This window comes from Thalassophryne amazonica, chromosome 3 (genome assembly GCF_902500255.1).
Source record: "Thalassophryne amazonica chromosome 3, fThaAma1.1, whole genome shotgun sequence".
Lineage (NCBI taxonomy): Eukaryota > Metazoa > Chordata > Actinopteri > Batrachoidiformes > Batrachoididae > Thalassophryne > Thalassophryne amazonica.
This window is the reverse complement of record NC_047105.1, coordinates 91044488-91064167: the sequence shown is the minus strand read 5'-3', so window position 1 is coordinate 91064167 and position 19680 is coordinate 91044488. Positions and strand designations below refer to the sequence as shown.

General features: G+C 41.6%; 2 protein-coding genes across 3 annotated transcripts in view; one reads left to right on the top strand and one right to left on the bottom strand.

Moving 5' to 3' along the window:
* Positions 1-3395, bottom strand: part of fam219aa (family with sequence similarity 219 member Aa) — a 66916-nt gene extending 63521 nt beyond the window's left edge. Inside the window, exon 1 of the mRNA XM_034167087.1 lies at positions 3146-3395. Coding sequence (XP_034022978.1) covers positions 3146-3205 — 60 coding nt within the window. The 5' untranslated portion in view covers positions 3206-3395. The remainder of the gene's footprint in view (positions 1-3145) is intronic.
* A 1860-nt stretch (positions 3396-5255) lies between these two features.
* The window catches only part of dnai1.2 (dynein, axonemal, intermediate chain 1, paralog 2), a 99054-nt gene continuing 84629 nt past the window's right edge, over positions 5256-19680 (top strand). The window contains exons 1-5 of one of the 2 annotated variants that reach the window (XM_034167086.1): positions 5256-5311; positions 5405-5452; positions 5970-6068; positions 7118-7198; positions 7388-7502. In XM_034167086.1, coding sequence (XP_034022977.1) covers positions 5282-5311; positions 5405-5452; positions 5970-6068; positions 7118-7198; positions 7388-7502 — 373 coding nt within the window. In that variant the 5' untranslated portion in view covers positions 5256-5281. Of the gene's footprint in view, positions 5312-5404; positions 5453-5969; positions 6069-7117; positions 7199-7387; positions 7515-19680 lie in introns of both variants that reach the window. The other variant, XM_034167085.1, reaches the window with a different exon arrangement.

Genomic DNA, 19680 nt, shown 5'->3' with positions numbered 1-19680 from the left:
CCATCTCAAAGCCGTCCTGTGAGACCAAAACGGAGGTTTTCTTCCGCTTTATCCGGAGTCGGGTCGCGGGGGCAGCAGCTCAAGCAAAGCCGCCCAGACCTCCCGATCCACACACACTTCCCCCAGCTCCTCTGGGGGAACCCCAAAGCGTTCCCAAGCCAGCCGAGAGATGTAGTCCCTCCAGTGTGTCCTGGGTCTTCCCCGGGGCCTCCTCCCAATGGGACGTGCCCGGAACACCTCTCCAGCGAGGCATCCAGGGGCATCCGGTAAAGATGCCCGAGCCATCTCAACTGACTCCTTTCAATGTGGAGGAGCAGCGGCTCGACTCCGAGCTCCTCCCGAGTGACCGAGCTCCTCACCCTATCTCTAAGGGCGCGCCTAGCCACCCTGCGGAGGAAACTCATCTCGGCCGCTTGTACTCGCGATCTCGTTCTTTCGGTCATGAGCCAAATCTCATGACCATAGGTGAGGATCGGAACATAGATCGATCGGTAAATCAAGAGCTTTGCCCCCCTACTCAGCTCTCTCTTCACCACAACGGTCAGACACAGCGACCGCATCACTGCAGATGCTGCACTGATCCGTCTATCGATCTCACGCTCCATCTGTCCCTCACTCGTGAACAATACCCCAAGATACTTAAACTCCTCCACTTTCAGTTTCTCAAGTACTCCAATCATGCAACCGGTTCTGCAAAGATCACAGCATTGTCTGCAAAGTCAAGGTCAGTAAACCTTTCCATCAAATGCATGTAAGCCACCAGCTGCCAATACTCCAGTTAATACCCAGTCTATATAGCAAGTGCTGAACAGATTCGGTGCTAAAATACATTCCTGATGAATGCCAGAATTGAAGAGGGTGAAGTAAATAGTGAAAGGAGGCAGACAAAACATTTTAATATATGGCTGCGACGCTACGCGCGCTCTGATTGGGTGATTACCAGTCAGATATTTTCCCATATTGGACTGGTTTCCATGACAATCATTCTGAAACGCATGTTTTCTTTACAAACCAGAAGCTAAAAACGCGATTAGAAAAAGCATGTCGGACATGAACGTACTTAATAAATATCTAAACAGTATCTGAAAAAATACACAGATTGAAAGCTTACCAGCTAACGACTGGACTATCTGTTAGCAAATTCTTCATGGAGGTGACGCGAACAAGTCAGACTACAAGCCGTCAGCAGCTTTCATATTTGGGCGATACTGTAAGTTTGCGTGTTTATTAAGGGTGTAACAGTACATGTATTTGTACTGAACCGTTCGGTACGGGACATCGGGTTGGTACAGGGGTGTGCACCAAGTGAGTTCGTGTTGTGTGTGTTTACATTCAGTGGTGCCAACTTAAGAGACTTTCGCGCTAAATCTGGTCACTTTCCAAACCCTCTTGACTTATTTTCTCAAAAATGACGAGCAACAAATCTAGCTACTTTTTCTGGCGTTACCAGAGACTTTTCAGAAGTTTGGTGATTGAAAGTCTCTGTTGTCACCCAGCGGCAGCGGGTCTCCCCCTCCTCTGCTACCTGCAGCAGCCATAAAGCACTGAGCGGAGGGATATCTACAATCCTCCTCACTCGGACTCGCTCAGCATACTGACCTCGTTTTCTACTCTGTGATTAAATAAATCCCAATAATCCTAGGCCTTGAGAAGTTATTTTATTTTAATAAATGATGGCCAATTTTAATGGCAGAATAAATAAACAAACCAAGAATCAAGTTTATTTGTGGTTCTAAATATTTTAAAGGTGGTTTTACTCACCTTTTTGCCTCTCCCACAATGTTTTTGTTTTCAAAACTTTATTTAAAAAGATATATTAACAAACATTAAACGAACAAGATTAGAAAGAAAATAGAAACAAATAGAAAAAGACAGATAATAAAATAAACTGTACAAAAGTAAAGGGATTCTTTAACATTAATTCTCTTTAAAAAAAAATTCCTTATAGCGTGTGACAGTTTTGGACAAGTTTTTTTTTTATTTCTGGCAAAAAATATGAAGGTTGAATAAAATTGAACAGGGCTTCATGCTGGAACTGTTGTGCTGCGTTTTACTTGTGGAAAGGTTTTGTTAAAAGCTGTTTACTAGGAATGTATTTTTTACAATATTTCATACATTTGTCATTTATTTGAGAACACTTTAACTTATTACCAGGCAGCACTTTGCAATTATTTTATTTTCCTGTTTGTATAATGTTACAATAAATTGTTGGTTTAAACAAGCAAATTTAGGTTTTGCATTTTGTTCCCATAGTGTACCGAAAATGAACTGAACCGTGACTTCATAACCGAAGTACGTACCGAACCATGACTTTTGTGTATCGTTACACCCTGAGTGTTTATATATATATATATATATACGTATATATATATATTAGCCACGTAATTAATTATTCACCTCACTTGCTCGAGCTGTACAGTCGGTCTCACAGTCGGTTAATAATCCTTTAGTATTTCTTTATTTGCAGTAACATAAACTTGAGAATAAAGTGGATAACATCATGGCCAAATATTGGGGCAAGCCACTATTGACCGTCATGAAGAAAAATGTTAAAAAAGAACAAAGCCCATAGCCAACCTCCGTGGGGTTGAGAACTTTTCTTTGTAAATATTAAATTTAAATAAAAAAAAAACGTAATTATATTAATTTTAACTTAAAAATGAATTTAAATTGAAACTTGTCACCAAAAATTATGGATTGGGGTAATACTGTCAGCGTCGCAGTGTGCACCTTTGGACACTGTGCGCAGCTGATACAGCCAAGCCCCAACCCAGAAAACACGTCACCAAATGACGACACGTTTAAAAAAAAAACAAAAAAACTGTGCGTTATGGCAGCAGCGTCTGATGTAAACGTGCACATTGAGATGGATAGTTAAAAAATAAAACAATCACAATTGAAGGCGAGTGCGTAGTTAAAAGTGTAACGCAGCGCCGTTCTATTTTAGGTGTAGCCGCTACCATTGTGTCTGCAGATGTTGATGCAATCGCCCAAACATCCAAGTCAATTTAACATCCAAGCAATTATTCAGTTTTTTTTGCGCTGCAGACTGTGTACAGCTGTCGTATTAACCACAAGAATTTCAGCTATCTTCCCACAAAACAATGAGCACAAACCATGTTTTGTGTTTTCTCTCTCGTCTTACCAGAGGCTGTGTCTCTCCGTTCACCGGAGGCACTTGGAACCTGTCGATTTCTTCCATCATTTCGGCAGTGTTCTCCAAACGATGCAGCGGCGGAGATAAACAGTAACCTTTTTTGGCTAACTATGCGGGTTTATAATATTAGACTGTTTGCAACCGTCGTTTTTGAGCATTATTGTTATTATCATCGCAGTTCATTTTCCTCCACAGAGGTGACTCGACAGCAAAAACAGCAGTGCCCCCCTACTTCCGGGTTTGTTGAATATTCATGACAAATATGTCCAATCACAGCGAAGCCCGTACGAGAGTATTGAAAATCTTCGAGAAAAAAAAATCTGTAAATTAAATTGTGTATAAATCGTAGAAAACAATTTATAATTATAATTTACATAAAATATATTGATTGATGGAGGGATTTGATTTTATATGAGCGTGATGTTTATAAAGATCAGAAGCAACGCTACTCAGATTATAATGGTTACACGTATTACTTTATTTCCTTATAGTTATTTTACAAAGATAAGCTTGCAGACTTTGCAGAAAATACATTTGTAAAAATTCAAAATAGTTTAATGTAATGATAATTTCACTTTAACAAAAATAACGAATTACATAATAAATAAAATTTATTATTTTTAGAATATTTTCAATTTTACCAATAAAATATTCTTGCTCTTCTTTTTAAAAAAAATACTAATGTGTAATTCCATATGTTCCTTAGCGTGATGCTATCAATTTAATCATATTATAATAAATATATATTTAAATTACTATATTGTGATATTTGTCAAATTTTGAAATATTTAATTTTTCTGTCCAAATTTTTTCATGTATCTTAGTTCGATGAAAGTTTGTTTCATGGAGAGAGTTTGTGTTTGCTAATTATTTCGTACTAATAAGGAATAAAACTATTTCGGACTGTCTTTTACAGCTTGTGTGGGCTCTTGCTATAGGACAGTTTATAAGCTGCCACAGTGCCACTTTTTCCTCACTCGTTGCAGTGTTTCGTCCTGTTTTGTCCTGTTAAGTGGTTTTTACATGATCATCTGTGCTGCTTGCGGTTTTGTAGACAGGATAAAACAGGTTGTCATGGTAACATGTACACACTCGGGAGCTTGCTTGGGCAAAGCTTGTGAACCTTTTTCGAACCATTGTGTCGTAAATAGGTTCACAACTCAAAGGTTCATGATTGTGATGGACATCTGCTGGGGAAGTAGCGGTAGTGCCAGACACACAGATCACCTACTGGTTGTGTAACCACCGATTTTTTTTTTCATGTGTTAAATTCAGTGTAAGAATCATCTCATCATCTTAAAAGGAAGAACATTTTAATTTTGCAGGGAAAAGAGATAGCGCTACTAGGTAGTGCTACTGGTGCTTAAAATATACTGTAAATAATTATTATGAGCCAAATATGTGTTTGAAAATATTTTTTTGTATTTTATTTAAAAGCCTCTCCGTACGTTATAAAGACAGTAAAAAAAGATTCTGATGACACTGTTCTGTAATTTAATGCAATCAATTTTGCTTTGGTGATGAGTTTCGCCCATCACATATAATTGTACTTTTCTGTTTACATCTTCCTAAGCCACAGAATCTGATACAGCAAATATAAATGTCCATCTGTCAGAACTATATGTTTAAATGTCAGTCGACAAAAAAAAAACAACTTAATTTCCCAAAACAGTTGTATAAAGAAAGTATGTGAATTTTATTTTTTATAAGAATACATGTTCAAACAGCAGTTATGTTTTTTTTCTATTTAGCCATTATAACATTTTCCTGACATTCAACTGAAAACTGTAACATTGCATGTGAAAACTAAAGTCCGTGTTGAACTGGGAGAAATGTTGGAATATATTGTTTAAAACCTTTTATGAAAAAGTGAGTGTAAAACATGTCATTTAAATGGTGTCATAACGGCTAAATATAGAAAAATGTAGCAGTTTAATTACGGTAACCGTGAAATATCTCTTTTCTGCCGAACATAAGCACCTCAAGGACGATCGAAGCAGCAAGCTGGTTCGAGATCAGTGGGTTCCCGACACAAGTCTCGACACGGTTAAAGGTTCGAAAGCTTGTGCCGAATACCTTCTTCACCGGCACAAACATTTTTTCGCTTTTATCACACTTGGAACAATGTCCAAGACAGCAGCATTCGTGAAAAAGGTAAGCTCTCATCGTGTATACACTAGCTTGCTACCAAAGTCTTTCCATTATAAAGTGAGCTTTCTTTTTTGTTGTTGTCTTGTTTGTTTTCAGGCTGAAAAACGTCCGGATAAAGCACCTGGAATGAAACAAAAGAAAAAAGTACACACGGGATTTAGTTATACAATGTTATTCTTATTATGTGAACATTGCAGAACGTTCTCAGTACACATTGCTGTAAATTACTTTTTACATTATTATTTACATTTTTATTATTAGTTGATTAGTGGCAAAACGTTTTCTACAAATTGTAAATGAACACACCAAAACACAAATATATTAAAATTACCAAATTAAAACACAGAATTGTATAAAATTGTCACATTCCAATACTAGATTGAGTTAAATTTGTTTTTCTTTATAATAATTTCATCAATTAGATATTTATAAGGGTGATGTCTATGAAATAATCAACTATAGATGGAAGGAAATAAAATTTTAAAAATGTAATCATATACATTTTATAATTCTTGATAATGTTTATTACTCGGCTTTTTTCATAGTATAAGCCTAATTTGATGTGTTCCATGTGGAACTACACCTGTGGAGTATAATGGCACTGTGGCAATAAAGTTCCATGTATCTTTGAAGCAAACCCTCTTTTGATGTAATGTTGCAGGATGATGAAGGTGGTGTGGCTGCAGCTGATGTACAGGATGCATGGTGTCAAGGAAAAACACTTTCTAAGCCTGCAGATCAAGTGGAACTCACTGAAGCTGTAAGACGGCAATCCCCTTTGGTGAAGTTCAGTGCAATCACCTGTGGACTATTTCACAAAACCCAGATAGGGGATTAAAATGGGATATTTCAGTAATCCAGGTTGATGTTAGCTGTAACTTGGTTTCACAAAAGAATTCATTCACTTTCTGCCGTTTAGCCGGGTCAGAGTTGTGATGGCATCAGACTAAACAGCTCATCCCATGTTTACCTATCCTCGGCCAAGTCCTGTAACTCTTTCCAAGGGATCCCGAGGCATTCCCAAGCCAGCTGGGAAATATAATACCTCCAGCATGTCCTGGGTCTACCCCAGTGCCTCCTCCCAGTTGGACGTGGCTGGAAGGGAAAGGAGATGACCGGGGACGTTCTCACAAGATGCCACCTCAACTGGCTCCTTTTAATACAAAGAAGCAGGGGCTCTACTTTGAGTCTCTCCCAGATAGTCGAACCTCTCACCCTGTCCAGGAATGTAAGCCCAGATACCTGGTGGAGGAATCTCATTTCCGTCGCTTGTATCTACGACTTTATTCTTTCTGTCATTACCCAAGTTTCAGGACAAATCAGTATTTATTAAATTTGAAATGATAAGCCTTATCATTCTCTACCATCCGCTATTGTCTGCCACGTATGTTTTATTTTTTTATGACTGTCACAGTATTTCTTCTTTCTTTTTTTTGTAATTATAGGCTTCAGTGCCCCATGAGCCTCCATTTATCATATTTGTTCCACTGGGGTAAAGTATGGAGCACGCATCTCTTTTATTGTGAAATTGAGAAATCTGTGACTTTTAAAGAAGCCACGAATGCACGTTTAGCAGAATTACTTAAACAGGGTTAACCTAGTCACATCTACACATCCGAGAATCTTAATGGCCTATAATAGGTCAAGCCTGGCTTTGGCCTTCATCTGGGATGTATAAGTTCTACTTTTGTGAAATAGCTCTGGGCAGTACTGAGCATAATTTGTGATCCTTGTTCTTTAATGCCTCTGTCAAATTGCTTAGTTATGTATAACCTCCATTACTTTGTTCTCTGTTGATGATATCACCAGGAGCTCAAAGAGGAAATCACAAGGGTTCTGACTGCAAACAACCCACATGCTCCTCAAAATATTGTACGCTACAGCTTCAAGGTATTGAATGTAACCTCACACCACTGACTGTAAATGCTGTTGAAAAATATTTGTCAGTCGTATTAGAGCCCCCTCATGCATATGAGGTCATATTATAAACTGTTTCAGCAGTATAGGTTACCATGTGTCTCAAGTAGTTAATGATCATTTTCTTGTTTGGCTCATTCTGCACATCCTTGATTCCCCCAGGAAGGTTGCTTCAAGCCTATCGGTGTTGTGGATCAGTTGGCTGTTCACTTTGTCTTGGAGAGCAGACTCCTGCATCAAAACTCTGATGAAGCCCGTAGACTAAGGGCTAAGGAAGGTCTTCTTGAGGGTAGGTACTGCTACATACAATATTCTGTTGTGTAGTGCACACTTCTTCTTTGTCTTTCGGTTGTTCCCGTTAGGGATCGCCACAGCAGATCAATCGTTTCCATCTCACCCTGTCCTCTGTATCTTCCTCTGTCACACCAACCACCTGCATGTCCTCTCTCAGTACATCCATGAACCTCCTCTTTGGTCTCCCTCTTCTCCTCCTGCCTGGTGGCTCCATCCTCAGCATCCTTCTCCCTATATACCCTGGGTCCCTCCTCTGCACATGTCCAAACCATCTCAATCTCACCTCTCTGACATTGTCTCCAAATCTTCCCACCTGAGCTGTCCCTCTGATATGTTCATTCCTAATCTTGTCCATTCTTGTCACTCCCAAAGAGAATCTCAACATCTTCAGCTCTGCCACCTCCAGCTCTGCCTCCTGTCTTTTTGTTAGTGCCACCGTCTCTAAACCATACAACATAGCTGGTCTCACTACTGTTTTGTAAACTTTCCCCTTCACTCTTGCTGATATTCTTCGGTCACAAATCACTCCTGCCACCTTTCTCCACCCACTCCACCCTGCCTGCACTCTCTTCTTCACCTCTCTACCACACTCTCCATTACTTTGAACAGTTGACCCCAAATATTTAAACTCATCTACTTTCACCACTTCTACTCCTTGTAACTGCACTATTCCACTGGGCTCCCTCTCATTCACACACATGTACTCAGTCTTGCTTCTTCTGACTTTCATTCCCCTTCTCTCCAAAGCATATCTCCACTTCTCCAGACTAGACTCAACTTGCTCTCTACTCTCACTACAGATCACAATGTCATCTGCAAACATCATAGTCCATGGGGACTCCTGTCTGATCTCATCTGTCAACCTGTCTATCACCACTGCAAACAAGAAAGGACTCAGAGCTGATCCTTGGTGTAATCCCACCTCCACCTTGAATGAGTCTGTCATTCTGACTGCGCATCTCACCGCTGTCACACTATTCTTGTACATGTCCTGCACTACCCTAACGTACTTCTCTGCCACTCCAGACTTCCTCATACAATGCCACAACTCTTCTCTTGGCACCCTATCATAAGCTTTTTCTAAGTCCACAAACACACAATGTAACTCTTTCTGTCCTTCTCTGTACTTTTCCAACAGTATTCTCAGAGCAAACATTGCATCTGTAGTGCTCTTTCTCGGCATGAAACCATATTGCTGCTCACAGATCTTCACCTGTTTTCTAAGCCTAGCTTCTACTACTCTTTCCCATAACTTCATGCTGTGGCTGATCAGCTTTATGCCTCTGTAGTTACTGCAGCTCTGCACATCACCCTTGTTCTTGAAAATAGGAACCAGCACACTTCGTCTCCACTCCTCGGGCATCCTCTCACTTTCCAAGATTTTATTAAACAATCTGGTTAGAAACTCTACTGCCATCTCTCCTAGACATTTCCATGCCTCCATTGGAATGTCATCTGGACCAACTGCCTTTCCACTCTTCATCCTCTTCATAGCAGCCCTCACTTCGTCCTTGCTAATCTCTTTTACTTCCTGATTTACTCTCACCACATCATCCAGCCTTTTCTCTCGCTCATTTTCTTTATTCATCAACTCTTCAAAATATTCCCTCCACCTTCTCAGCACACACTCCTCACTTGTCAGCACATTACCATGTGCATCTTTTACCACCCTAACCTGCTGCACATCCTTTCCAGCTCTGTCCCTTTGTCTGGCCAATCGGTACAAGTCCTTTTCTCCTTCCTTACTATTCAACTTCTTGTACAGCTCGCAATATGCCTTTTCCTTTGCTTTTGCCACTTCTCTTCTCGCCTTACGCCGCATCTCCTTGTACTCCTGTCTACTTTCTTCATCTCTCCAACTATCCCAAAACTTTTTTGCCAACCTCTTTCTCCTTATGCTTTCCTGGACCTCTTCATTCCACCACCAAGTCTCCTTGTCTTCCTTCCACTGTCCAGATGTCATACCCAGTACTGCCCTAGCTGTCTCCCTCACCACAGCTGCAGTACTTTTCCAGTTGTCCAAAATTGCTTCCCCTCCAACCAGTGCTTCTCTCACCTGCTCACTAAATTTCACACAACAGTCTTCCTCCTTCAGCTTCCACCATCTGATCCTTTGTTGAGCTCTCACTCTCTTCTTCTTCTTTACCTCTAAAGTCATCCTACAAACAACCATCCTATGCTGTCTAGTGACACTCTCTCCTGCTACCACCTTACAGTCTGTGATTTCTTTTAGCTTGCATCTCCTATAAAGAATGTAGTCCACCTGTGTGCACCTTTCTCCACTCTTATATGTTACCCTGTGCTCCTCCCTTTTCTTAAAGTAGGTATTCACCACAGCCATTTCCATCCTTTTTGCAAAATCAACTACCATCTGTCCTTCCCCATTCCTATCCTTGATACCATATCTACCCATTACTTCCTCATCACCTCTGTTCCCTTCACCAACATGCCCATTGAAGTCTGCTCCTATCACCACTCTTTCATGCTTGGGCACACTCTCCACCACCTCATCTAACACACTCCAGAAATCTTCTTTCTCCTTCATCTCACAACCTACCTGTGGGGCATATGCACTGATGATATTCATCATCACCCCTTCAATTTCCAACTTCACACTCATCACCCTGTCAGACACTCGCTTAACCTCCAACACACTTTTAACATACTCTTCCTTTAAAATGACCCCAACACCATTTCTCTTCCTGTCCTCACCATGGTACAACAACTTGTACCCACCGCCGATGCTCCTGCTCTTACTTCCCTTCCACTTGGTCTCTTGCACACACAATATGTCTACCTTTCTCCTCTCCATCATATCAGCCAGCTCTCTCCCTTTACCAGTCATACTACCAACATTCAAAGTCCCCACTCTCATTTCCACCCTTCTAGTTTTCTTCTTCTCCCGCTGTTCGTGGTAACGTTTTCCTCCTCTTCTTCATCGTCTTCGCCCAGCAGTAGCCCAATTTCCACCGGCACCCTGTTGGGCAATAGCACCGGTGGCGGACGTTGTTAACCCGGGCCGCGACCGATCCGGTATGGGAATTCGATTCTGAGTCTGCATAGTTGGGTTGGCTTGTTTTACGCCGGATGCCCTTCCTGACGCAACCCTCCTCATTTATCCGGGCTTGGGACCGGCACTCAGAATGTACTGGCTGCACACCCCATGTGGCTGATTTCTGTTGTGTAGTGCACACATATTACCAAAAGGTGTCACTTTGAACATTTGCCATTTAGCACAATACTTTCTAGATTTGCTTAGTATTGCACCAGATGTTTTGTTGTCATCCACTCAAGTGTGCTTTTAATATAAATGGACGATCACCTCAGCCACAAGTGTGACTAATGCTGTTTAATATAGATCCGGTTTGGGGGGGTGTAAAGCTTTAAGAAAATTTACAAGTCTGTGAATATTTTTAATTGCACCATTGTTTTCCAAACATGTGAACCAATGTAAATATTAGCACCATAATGTGAAAAAAAAAAAAATAAGACTACACAAACTAATAAAGGTAGCTGCTCTGCTTTATTACACCTAATCCCATCTGGGGCCTGTTTCAGAAAGTAGGTTGTGCGAACTCTGAGTTTGTTAACCCTGAAATGAGGGAAACTGAGTTTTCTGTTTCAGAAAGCGAGGTTAATCAACGCTAAGAGAAAGAGGGGTAACCCGAGTCCATTTCTGAAAGGGAGGTAAGTGAACCTCAGGATCAGTTACTATGGAGGGAGGTGATGGTCTAGTGGTTAAGCATTAGAATAGAGACTAGAGGCTCCTTGATTCAGACCTCAGCCAAAATGGAATCTCACTAAGGACCCTTGGGCAATCCCCCAGTTGCTCCCAGTGTGCAGTGGAGTGCCTTATACCCCAGTCACATAAATGGCGTCAGAATGACACAGTCGGGAAGTGTTGAGGTGCGGTCTGAAGACAGACATTCAGCAGTCTCAGAGCAGTCTGCAGAGTTGGTCCCATTTGCTCAGCTGTCCTGAGTCTGTTACACAGTTGAAAACACTCTTGGCGCTATCGAGATGGGACGCACATCTGATGGCGGTCTATGTGCAGTTTGTGCACCATCTGATCTCAATCTACATATTCTGATGGCATCATAACAGCATTTGAAATGATCTGATCGCGGTTGCTTGAGCTCTGAGATGCATCGGTCATGGCAAAGCCTGCCAGCATGTCCTGCTTTTGCCACGTATGTCCACCTCCACTGGACCCCAACCAGGGAGCATAAAGGAAATTTTGATATGTAATAACATGTATGTGGCACACATTCATCATGTGTAGTGGATGTGAACAGTGCCCAATCAAACCAAAAGCACAGTGTGCCACTGCAGGTCAATGCATTGCACAGCGCATGTCGTGGCCAATCTGAACAGGCTGTTATATCCATAATAGACCTTACAGTAGATACTTTTCCATTCCTTCTCATGGGAGACATAAATAATGTGAAATATTGTGCCCATCGTATCTGTGACACCAAGAGCAGGCGCGCCTCACCACTGTCTCATGCACATTAATGCGCCATTGCATGCATCAGAGGCTCGCACCTGAACGGATCTCACCACTGTAAGATACATATTATTACTTGATCACCATCTAACTCTGTAGGAGGAATGACATGGAACTGTTTCAGCAGCCCGTGACAACATTATTAAACACGAATCTCACCTCCGGCACAGCCCCAGAAGCGTTTCACAGCGCAGGGCGGACAGGGCGGAAAACCCTCTAACCCAGCTGTGCTGTGTGCTGGAGTCAACCACATCATAAATAAATTCCAAGTGACATGCCGCGCACCGATAATCTAACCAGACACCGTGGTGTACAGAGTTGAGTTGTGCTGCTTATGCTGGCGTGGGCCAAAAATAAATAAATAAAATTTCACTGGAATGGCTGCATCTGATGAATCTTGCGAACATGGGGAACCTTGGCCCACTGCCAGCAAAGTTTAGCAGCAAACGGAATCCAGTGGGATGAATAAATTCTGGCAATGTATGTATATACTGACAAAAAAACTAAATGGATATTTTGCCGGACTGTACACCAGGAGGTGATCAATGACAGTAAAGGGGCAAAATGTATTTGCACAAAAACAAAAAAGTCGGTCAGTTTGAAAATTAAATATCTGGTCTTTGTGGTGTCTTCAGTTGACTATAGGTTGAAGAGGATTTGCAAATCATTGTATTCTGTTTTTATTTACATTTCACACAACATCCCAGCTTCATTGGAATTGGTGTTGTACTTACCTTTAAAGCTGTTCCAAATCTTTCCATAGATTTACTCATGTATTCAAGTCAGGTGATTGGCTGGGCTGTTCAAGCACCTTTATTTTCATTCTGTGAAACCAATTAAGTTTCCTTGGCTGTGTGTTTGGGATCACTGTCTGGCTGTTTCATCTTCATAATCCTGGTTGATGGCAGCAGATTTTTAATCAAGAATGTCTCTATTCATGTTTCCATTTACCCTTCCTTCAATTATATTACGTTTGCCAATGCCATATGCTGAAAAAACCCCAATCCATCATGTTCCCACCTCCAAACTTCACTATTGGTATGGCGATTTTGGGGTCATGTGCAGCGCCATTTGACCTTCAAAGATGGTGTGTATTATGGCATCCAACAAGTTCAATTTTGGTCTCATCAGACCAGACTGTATTCTCTTAGTATGTCACAGGCTTGTCTAAATTTCGTGCAGCAAACTTTAAACGAGCTTCAACATGCTTCTTCTTCAGCAGTGGAGTCTTGCATGGTGAGAGGCCATGGTGGTTGAGTGCATTACTTGTTGTTTCTTTGAAACCATTATACCTGCTAATTCCAGGTCTTTCTGAAGCTCTCCACAAGCTCTCTTCTGATAATTCTATTCACTCTGTCAGAAATGTTGTGAGGAGCACCTGTACGTAGCCTGTTTATGGTAAAATTATGTTCTTTCCACTTCTGCATTATGGCCCCAACAGTGCTCACTGGAACATTCAGAAGTTTAGAAATCCTTCTCTAACCAATGCCATCATTATGTTTTGCATCGACAAGGTGGCGAAGATCTTGAGAGAGCGCTTTAGTTTTACCAATCATGAGGTGTTTCATGAGGGACACCTTGGTAATGAGACACCTTTTTATAGGTCATCAGTTGAAATTGAACCAGCTGATATTCATTTGCACTGACAAGGGGCAGGATTGCTTTCTAATTACTGATAGTTTTCAGCTGGTGTCTTGGCTTTCCATGCCTTTTGCACCTCCCTTTCTTGTTCAGCACTCTTTCCCTGTTTCATTTCACATTATTCCACTTACTTTTGGACATCTATGGTTTGATTTCTTTGTATGTGTGAATTACTTGGGTTGTTACTGACATCTGGTGAAAATTTCACATCAGTTGCACCTTTAGAAATATATTTACTGAGAATAATGGTGACGTCTTCGATACCTATTTTACCCGCTGTGTGTGCGTCTCTCTCTCTCTCTCTCTATGTGTGTGTGTCAAATGTTAATTTAAGTAGGCTTATTTGACAGTGAAAGGTATGTGTGTGAAAACAGCATTATATTACTACTCAAATTAAAATTGCCAGTGAATTATCTTTTTTATGTGGCAAATATGAAAAATGAGGCACAACCACGAGTATTTTAATACTAGTCTTATCTGTTTGAATTTTATTCTTATGTTTTATTTTCAGCTTCTTCCATGTCGTTTTTTTCCAGGCGCAGTATTGCACCTAAATGAAATAAATATAAAGTTCATTCTACCAGTTTTGATCTGTAATATTATATCTGTATTTATATTCCACATAAATACACAAATCTGTGATTGTTCCTGTTCAGCGACTACAAACCAGAGGCAAATCCAGACAGAAAGAGAGTGTAGTGTGGAGGGCGAAAGTGCCCTCCACAACACCCTTTGATTAAAAGTCCACTTTTAAAGACATTTTCATACTACTTCTAATAATAATAATGATAATAGTAACAATAATAATTAATAGTTTTAATAACTACAATGTTTAAATCAGTATTTCTCTGGGCCTAACATTTATTGCACTTCTGGACTAAGCTTAATTGATGAGCCATATAACAAAAAGTTTAGTTGATTTAACTTTTTGCATAGCTAAAGTGGGATTTGAAGAAATATCTTTTTTTAATGCAATGTATAAGCTTGGGCATTACTGGGCCTGTTTGAGGTTCCAGCTTTAAAATCAGGTCAGTTAGGATGAGGGAAGCCAAAAATATGAAAGTGATTGCTGCTCTTGTGGTTAGTAATCTTATCAAATAAACATGTAGGTTGTGATATCAATTTTGGTTAAGAAAGGCAAAGAAAAGGGGAAATGTGATGTGGTTAGGGGTCTGGACAGGACCAAACCATTACAGGCGATGGACTCAAATGCTGGGAGCAAGGACGAGAACGGGCTGTGAACAAAAAGAGATTTATTTACAATAATGAATAACTGAGGAATTAAAGTGCTGAGCTGGAGATGGTGCCTGCAGAGCCGAGACAGGGCCCGCTTGTAAAACCGGGAAAAATCCTGGAAAACTGGGAGCTGCAGTGCACACAGAGCCAAGCTTGGGAGTTAGAGAGTGAGATGGAATCCTGGATATTGGGACTGGAAGCGGAGCCAGGTGGAATGCACAGAGTCAAGGACGAGGAATGTTCTGGGAGGACTAAGAGAACAAAGGTGAGCCTTTAACAACAGAATGTTCACGGTAGGCTTAATACAGGAATTTTTCACAGAGGTCAGCAACAGCACGTCTTATGATGCAGTTCAATTAAGCTGTACTTGGCTTCAGAATCAACTTGGAAATTCTTAGTAGTTCTGCATAACAGTTCATACAGTTCTTGGTAACAGTTCTTGGTAATGCACAGTCACAAACAGGAGCAGGGTGAGAGGCAGAATCTCACAAACTCAGAGTCGGCAGGAACTTAGCTGAATGGAGCAGAGCAGCATGCTCTGAGGCTGAGTGCAGATGAGCTGCGGTACGGCAGCGAGTTCCAAAGTGACATAGTGCTGGTAGTGGTGTGGAAGCCAGGAGCAGTGCAGCGTGGAAGCCGCACAGGAAGGCGTCTGGAAACACCAAAAGGTCAAAGAGCTCTGTTACGGAAAATAGATGTGCCAGGTTCCCTGAGATGAGCTGCGGGAAGCTCAGACGTCAAAGTGCATGGAAGCGACAGCTTAAATAAAGTCATGGATCAAAGTCATGGGTCAATGTCAACACACATTGTCTGCACTGCATCTAGTGGTTAAGGTGTTGGGCTTGAGTCCAGAAGATCATGGGTTCAAATCCCCACCTGACTGGAAAATCACTAAGGGCCCTTGGGCAAGGCCTTTAATCCCCTATTGCTCCCGGTGTGTAGTGAGCGCCTTGTATGGCAGCACCCTGACATCGGGGTGAATGTGAGGCATAATTGTAAAGCGCTTTGAGCATCTGATGCAGATGGAAAAGCGCTATATAAATGCAGTCCATTTACCATTTACACATTAAGCAGTACGAGGTCTGTTAGAAAAGTATCCGACCTTTTTTCTTTCTTTTTTTTTCTTTTTTTTGCAAAAACCTGATGGATTTGAATCAAGTGTGCTTGCATGAGCCAACCTTGAACCTTCGTGCGCATGCGTGAAATTTTCACGCCTGTCGATTGCGTCAGTTGCTGGCAAGCAGCATTTGTGTGAGGTCGTGTGTAGTGCTCTCTGCGGTTTTTCATTGCAAGGAAAATGACGGAACGACTGGAGCAGCGCTACTGCGTCAAATTTTGCCAGAAACTGGGCGACAGCCCGGTGGAAACCATTCGGAAGATTCAGACGGCTTTCGGTGACAATGCTATGGGCATCACACAGATTAAGGAGTGGTACAAGACGTCCACACAATGGTGGAGAGCGAACCACGCTCCAGTCAGCCATCAACATGCTAAAATGACCAGGTCATTGCCAAAGTGAACGCTGTGGTGATGCGGGACCATCGTGTGACTATCCGAGAAATTGCGGAAGAGGTGGACATCAGCACTTTTTTGGCACATTCCACTGTGACAGAAGATTTGGCCATGAAAAGAGTGGTGGCGAAATTTGTGCCGAAGCTGACGGCGGGGCAAAAGCAACTTTGTGTTGAAGTCTCACAGGACATTATGGACTCTGAAAAATGATGCCCACCTCTTCCACACTTTCTCAGATAGTCACATGACTGAAAAGCCACCGAAAGCCGTCTGAATCTTCCGAATGATTTCCACCTGGCTGTCACCCAGTTTCTGGCAAAATTTGATGCAGTAGCGCTGCTCCAGTTGTTCCGTCATTTTCCTTGCAATGAAAAACCGCTGAGAGCACTACATACGACCTCACACAAATGCTGCTTGCCAGCAACTGACGCAATCGACCGGCGTGAAAAAATTCACGCATGCGCACGAAGGTTCAAGGTTGGCTCATGCAAGCACGCTTGATTCAAATCCATCAGGTTTTTGCAAAAAAAAAATAAGGTCGGATACTTTTCTAACAGACCTCATACAACTAAACTGGGGAGAATCGGGGTGATAAAATAGTCACCCTCCAGAATGCATCCCCGGACATCAAAAACCTTGCTGACAAAAGTCTACTTTCACTAAAGAAGACCCCCCCACCCCACCCCACCCCACTTTCACATCCTTTTAATTGGTATCGAATTAGGTAAAAGCTCTAGAAAAGCTGTGTTTATCCTGAAGTATTTAAATAATGTGTAGGTTAAAGTCTTTCTATAATATGCTGGCTGCATTAGAGAAGAGCAGAGTTTGTGAGTGAAATATAAACTTGTTCAGCAGGACAACAATTTGCTGTTTTCTTAGCTGTCTGTATCTGGTTTTATCTTAAATCCTAGGATGTGCTTGCAAAAGTATAAAAAGGTAGATGGTGAACAGTTTATGATTTGACCATGAAAAACATTTCAGTCAGAAGATTTATTTATTTATTTGTTTTGCTTTAATTCCTGCAGATGTCATGAAACCAAAAACCTGGAGTTTCCTATCTCAGGGTAAACCAGCTGAGTTCAGAGATAGACTCAGAGGTGTTGAATGTCCTTTTTAAAACAGACCCCAGATCTCAGCAACTAAGTAATACAAGTCCTGGTTATAGACCATGGGCCGTGTAATCAATATCCCTTTGGATTTTTGAGACCATGCTCAACATCTGGGGTCGGTGTGAAAATGTTGGCAAATGAAAGCCTATGGTACCCCAAACAACATACTTTTTTCCTCAAATGTGAATTTTGAACATTAGGGCCCCTTCACACATAGTGCGAAGTTTTCACAAAGTGCACACTTAGCGCGCATGACACAGGAATTGTGTGCAAACCGTGTGAAATCGTCCCTGCCTCTAGCACCTCGTATACCTGTTGCTACAACTATTTGTGCACACCAGCAGCTGAATGACAGAGTGTGCGCTGTGCCGGCCAAAATCCAGGTGACACGCACGAATATCTAACACCACTCGCATGGCACTTAGGAAATGTGTGGCCAGTCATGCTCTTGGCACGATAACAGACTGCAGACAACCACTGTCGTACTCGCAGAGAAATTTGTCTAAGTTCCCCACGAGTGTGGCTTTGGTGTGTGTGCTGAGAACTGACAGGAGGTGTGGCCATGACAGAAGTAGCTGTGGTGATCTGTCATTCTGGACATTCCAGCTGGACAGTACCTACTGTGTTTGGACAGACATGGACTAACAACTGCCTAGTGTGAGGCGCGTGTGTCTGATTGCTGTACTTGTACTTGTACGTGGACATAAATAAAAACATATCGCTGTGGCGACAAGCTGCAGCAAGCGCACGCGCACAAAGTGGACACAGCCTGCCAGGTTGAAACAGACCATCAGATCAAAACACACAGCGGGCGATCTGACCATCACATCATCCACATGAGCTCTGTTCCATGTGGCGCAGTGTCTGTGCTGCTGCACACCTTCCACAAGACACACGTGTTGGGCAGAACACGCATGGGGCGACTGGACGCACTGGACCAGTAGATGTAGACATGATCAGAGCCAAGTGCTTCTCATTCATGTCATTTCATGAATTGTATGTCTGTGACCATGGGTCATCACCAGAGGATCAGAAGGATAATATTTGTATTGCTCACTTGATAAATGTGTTTTTATATGACTTTAATTTTTTTTTTTTTGTAATACTTCCATGGCTTCCTGATATGAGGCAGATTCCCGCAGCTTTCAGAGAACAGCTCTGTAGCTCAGTGGTAAGGTTGCTGACTGGTAGTCAGAGCTTTTGGAAGGTGCGGGTTCGTGTCCAGTGGGTGGTATGTGTTTTTCTTTTTTTTTTTAATATTTATTCAACATAAGTGGTGCGATGTGGTCTCACAGGTACCGGCTGGTTTTATTTTTTATTTATTCCATATAAACGGCGTGATGTAGTACCACAGGTACTGGCTGTCTTTATTGTTGTTGTTGTTGTTTTATTTATTTTTATTCCAAATAAGTGGTGTGATGTGGTGCACCTCGCACTATTCCTGCTCGAAAGACACCATCGCGTGCACAAGCTGTCGCACCGGGATCGTACACACCTGCCCGTCGGCTTGATGTTTCGTGGTGCACAAATTCAAACTGTTTAGCACTGTTCGCCGTATTTGTCCAAATGTCATCCAAACTTCGCACTATGTGTGAAGGGGCCTTTAGTGAGAACTATGAGCTCAAAATGTCAAAATGCATCAAGTATATGTTATTAAAAAAAAGTCAAAACAGCACAATTGCCACATTGTCTATCGAGACTGTCCGATACCGTGCTATTCCAGAAGAAGACAGCATTTGCTTGTTGTGTGACTTACATGAAATAGAGAATGAGGCTCACTTTATATTTTACTGCCCATTCTATGATAACCTGCGTCACGCTCTTTTTGTTAAAATGTATAATAAGAGACCGGATATCATCTGGGAAAGAGATGAAATTAAACTTAAATGGTTATTTACAGAGGGTGTGTTTGAAATTGCGTCATTTTTACAGCAGGCGTGGAAAAGACGTAAATACTCAATTTATGTGTAAGAGAATGTGATTCTATATTGTGGAAATACGTAATGCTGTTGCTTTTTAGATGACTGTAAGATTAAATATCTTTATGTTTTGTAATGAGATTAAATTATTCTGTGTAGTGTATGTAACACTCTTGTTATGGTGTCTTATAAGCCCATGTGGGCTGGGCGACCTGTGGTCGCATGACACGTTAATAA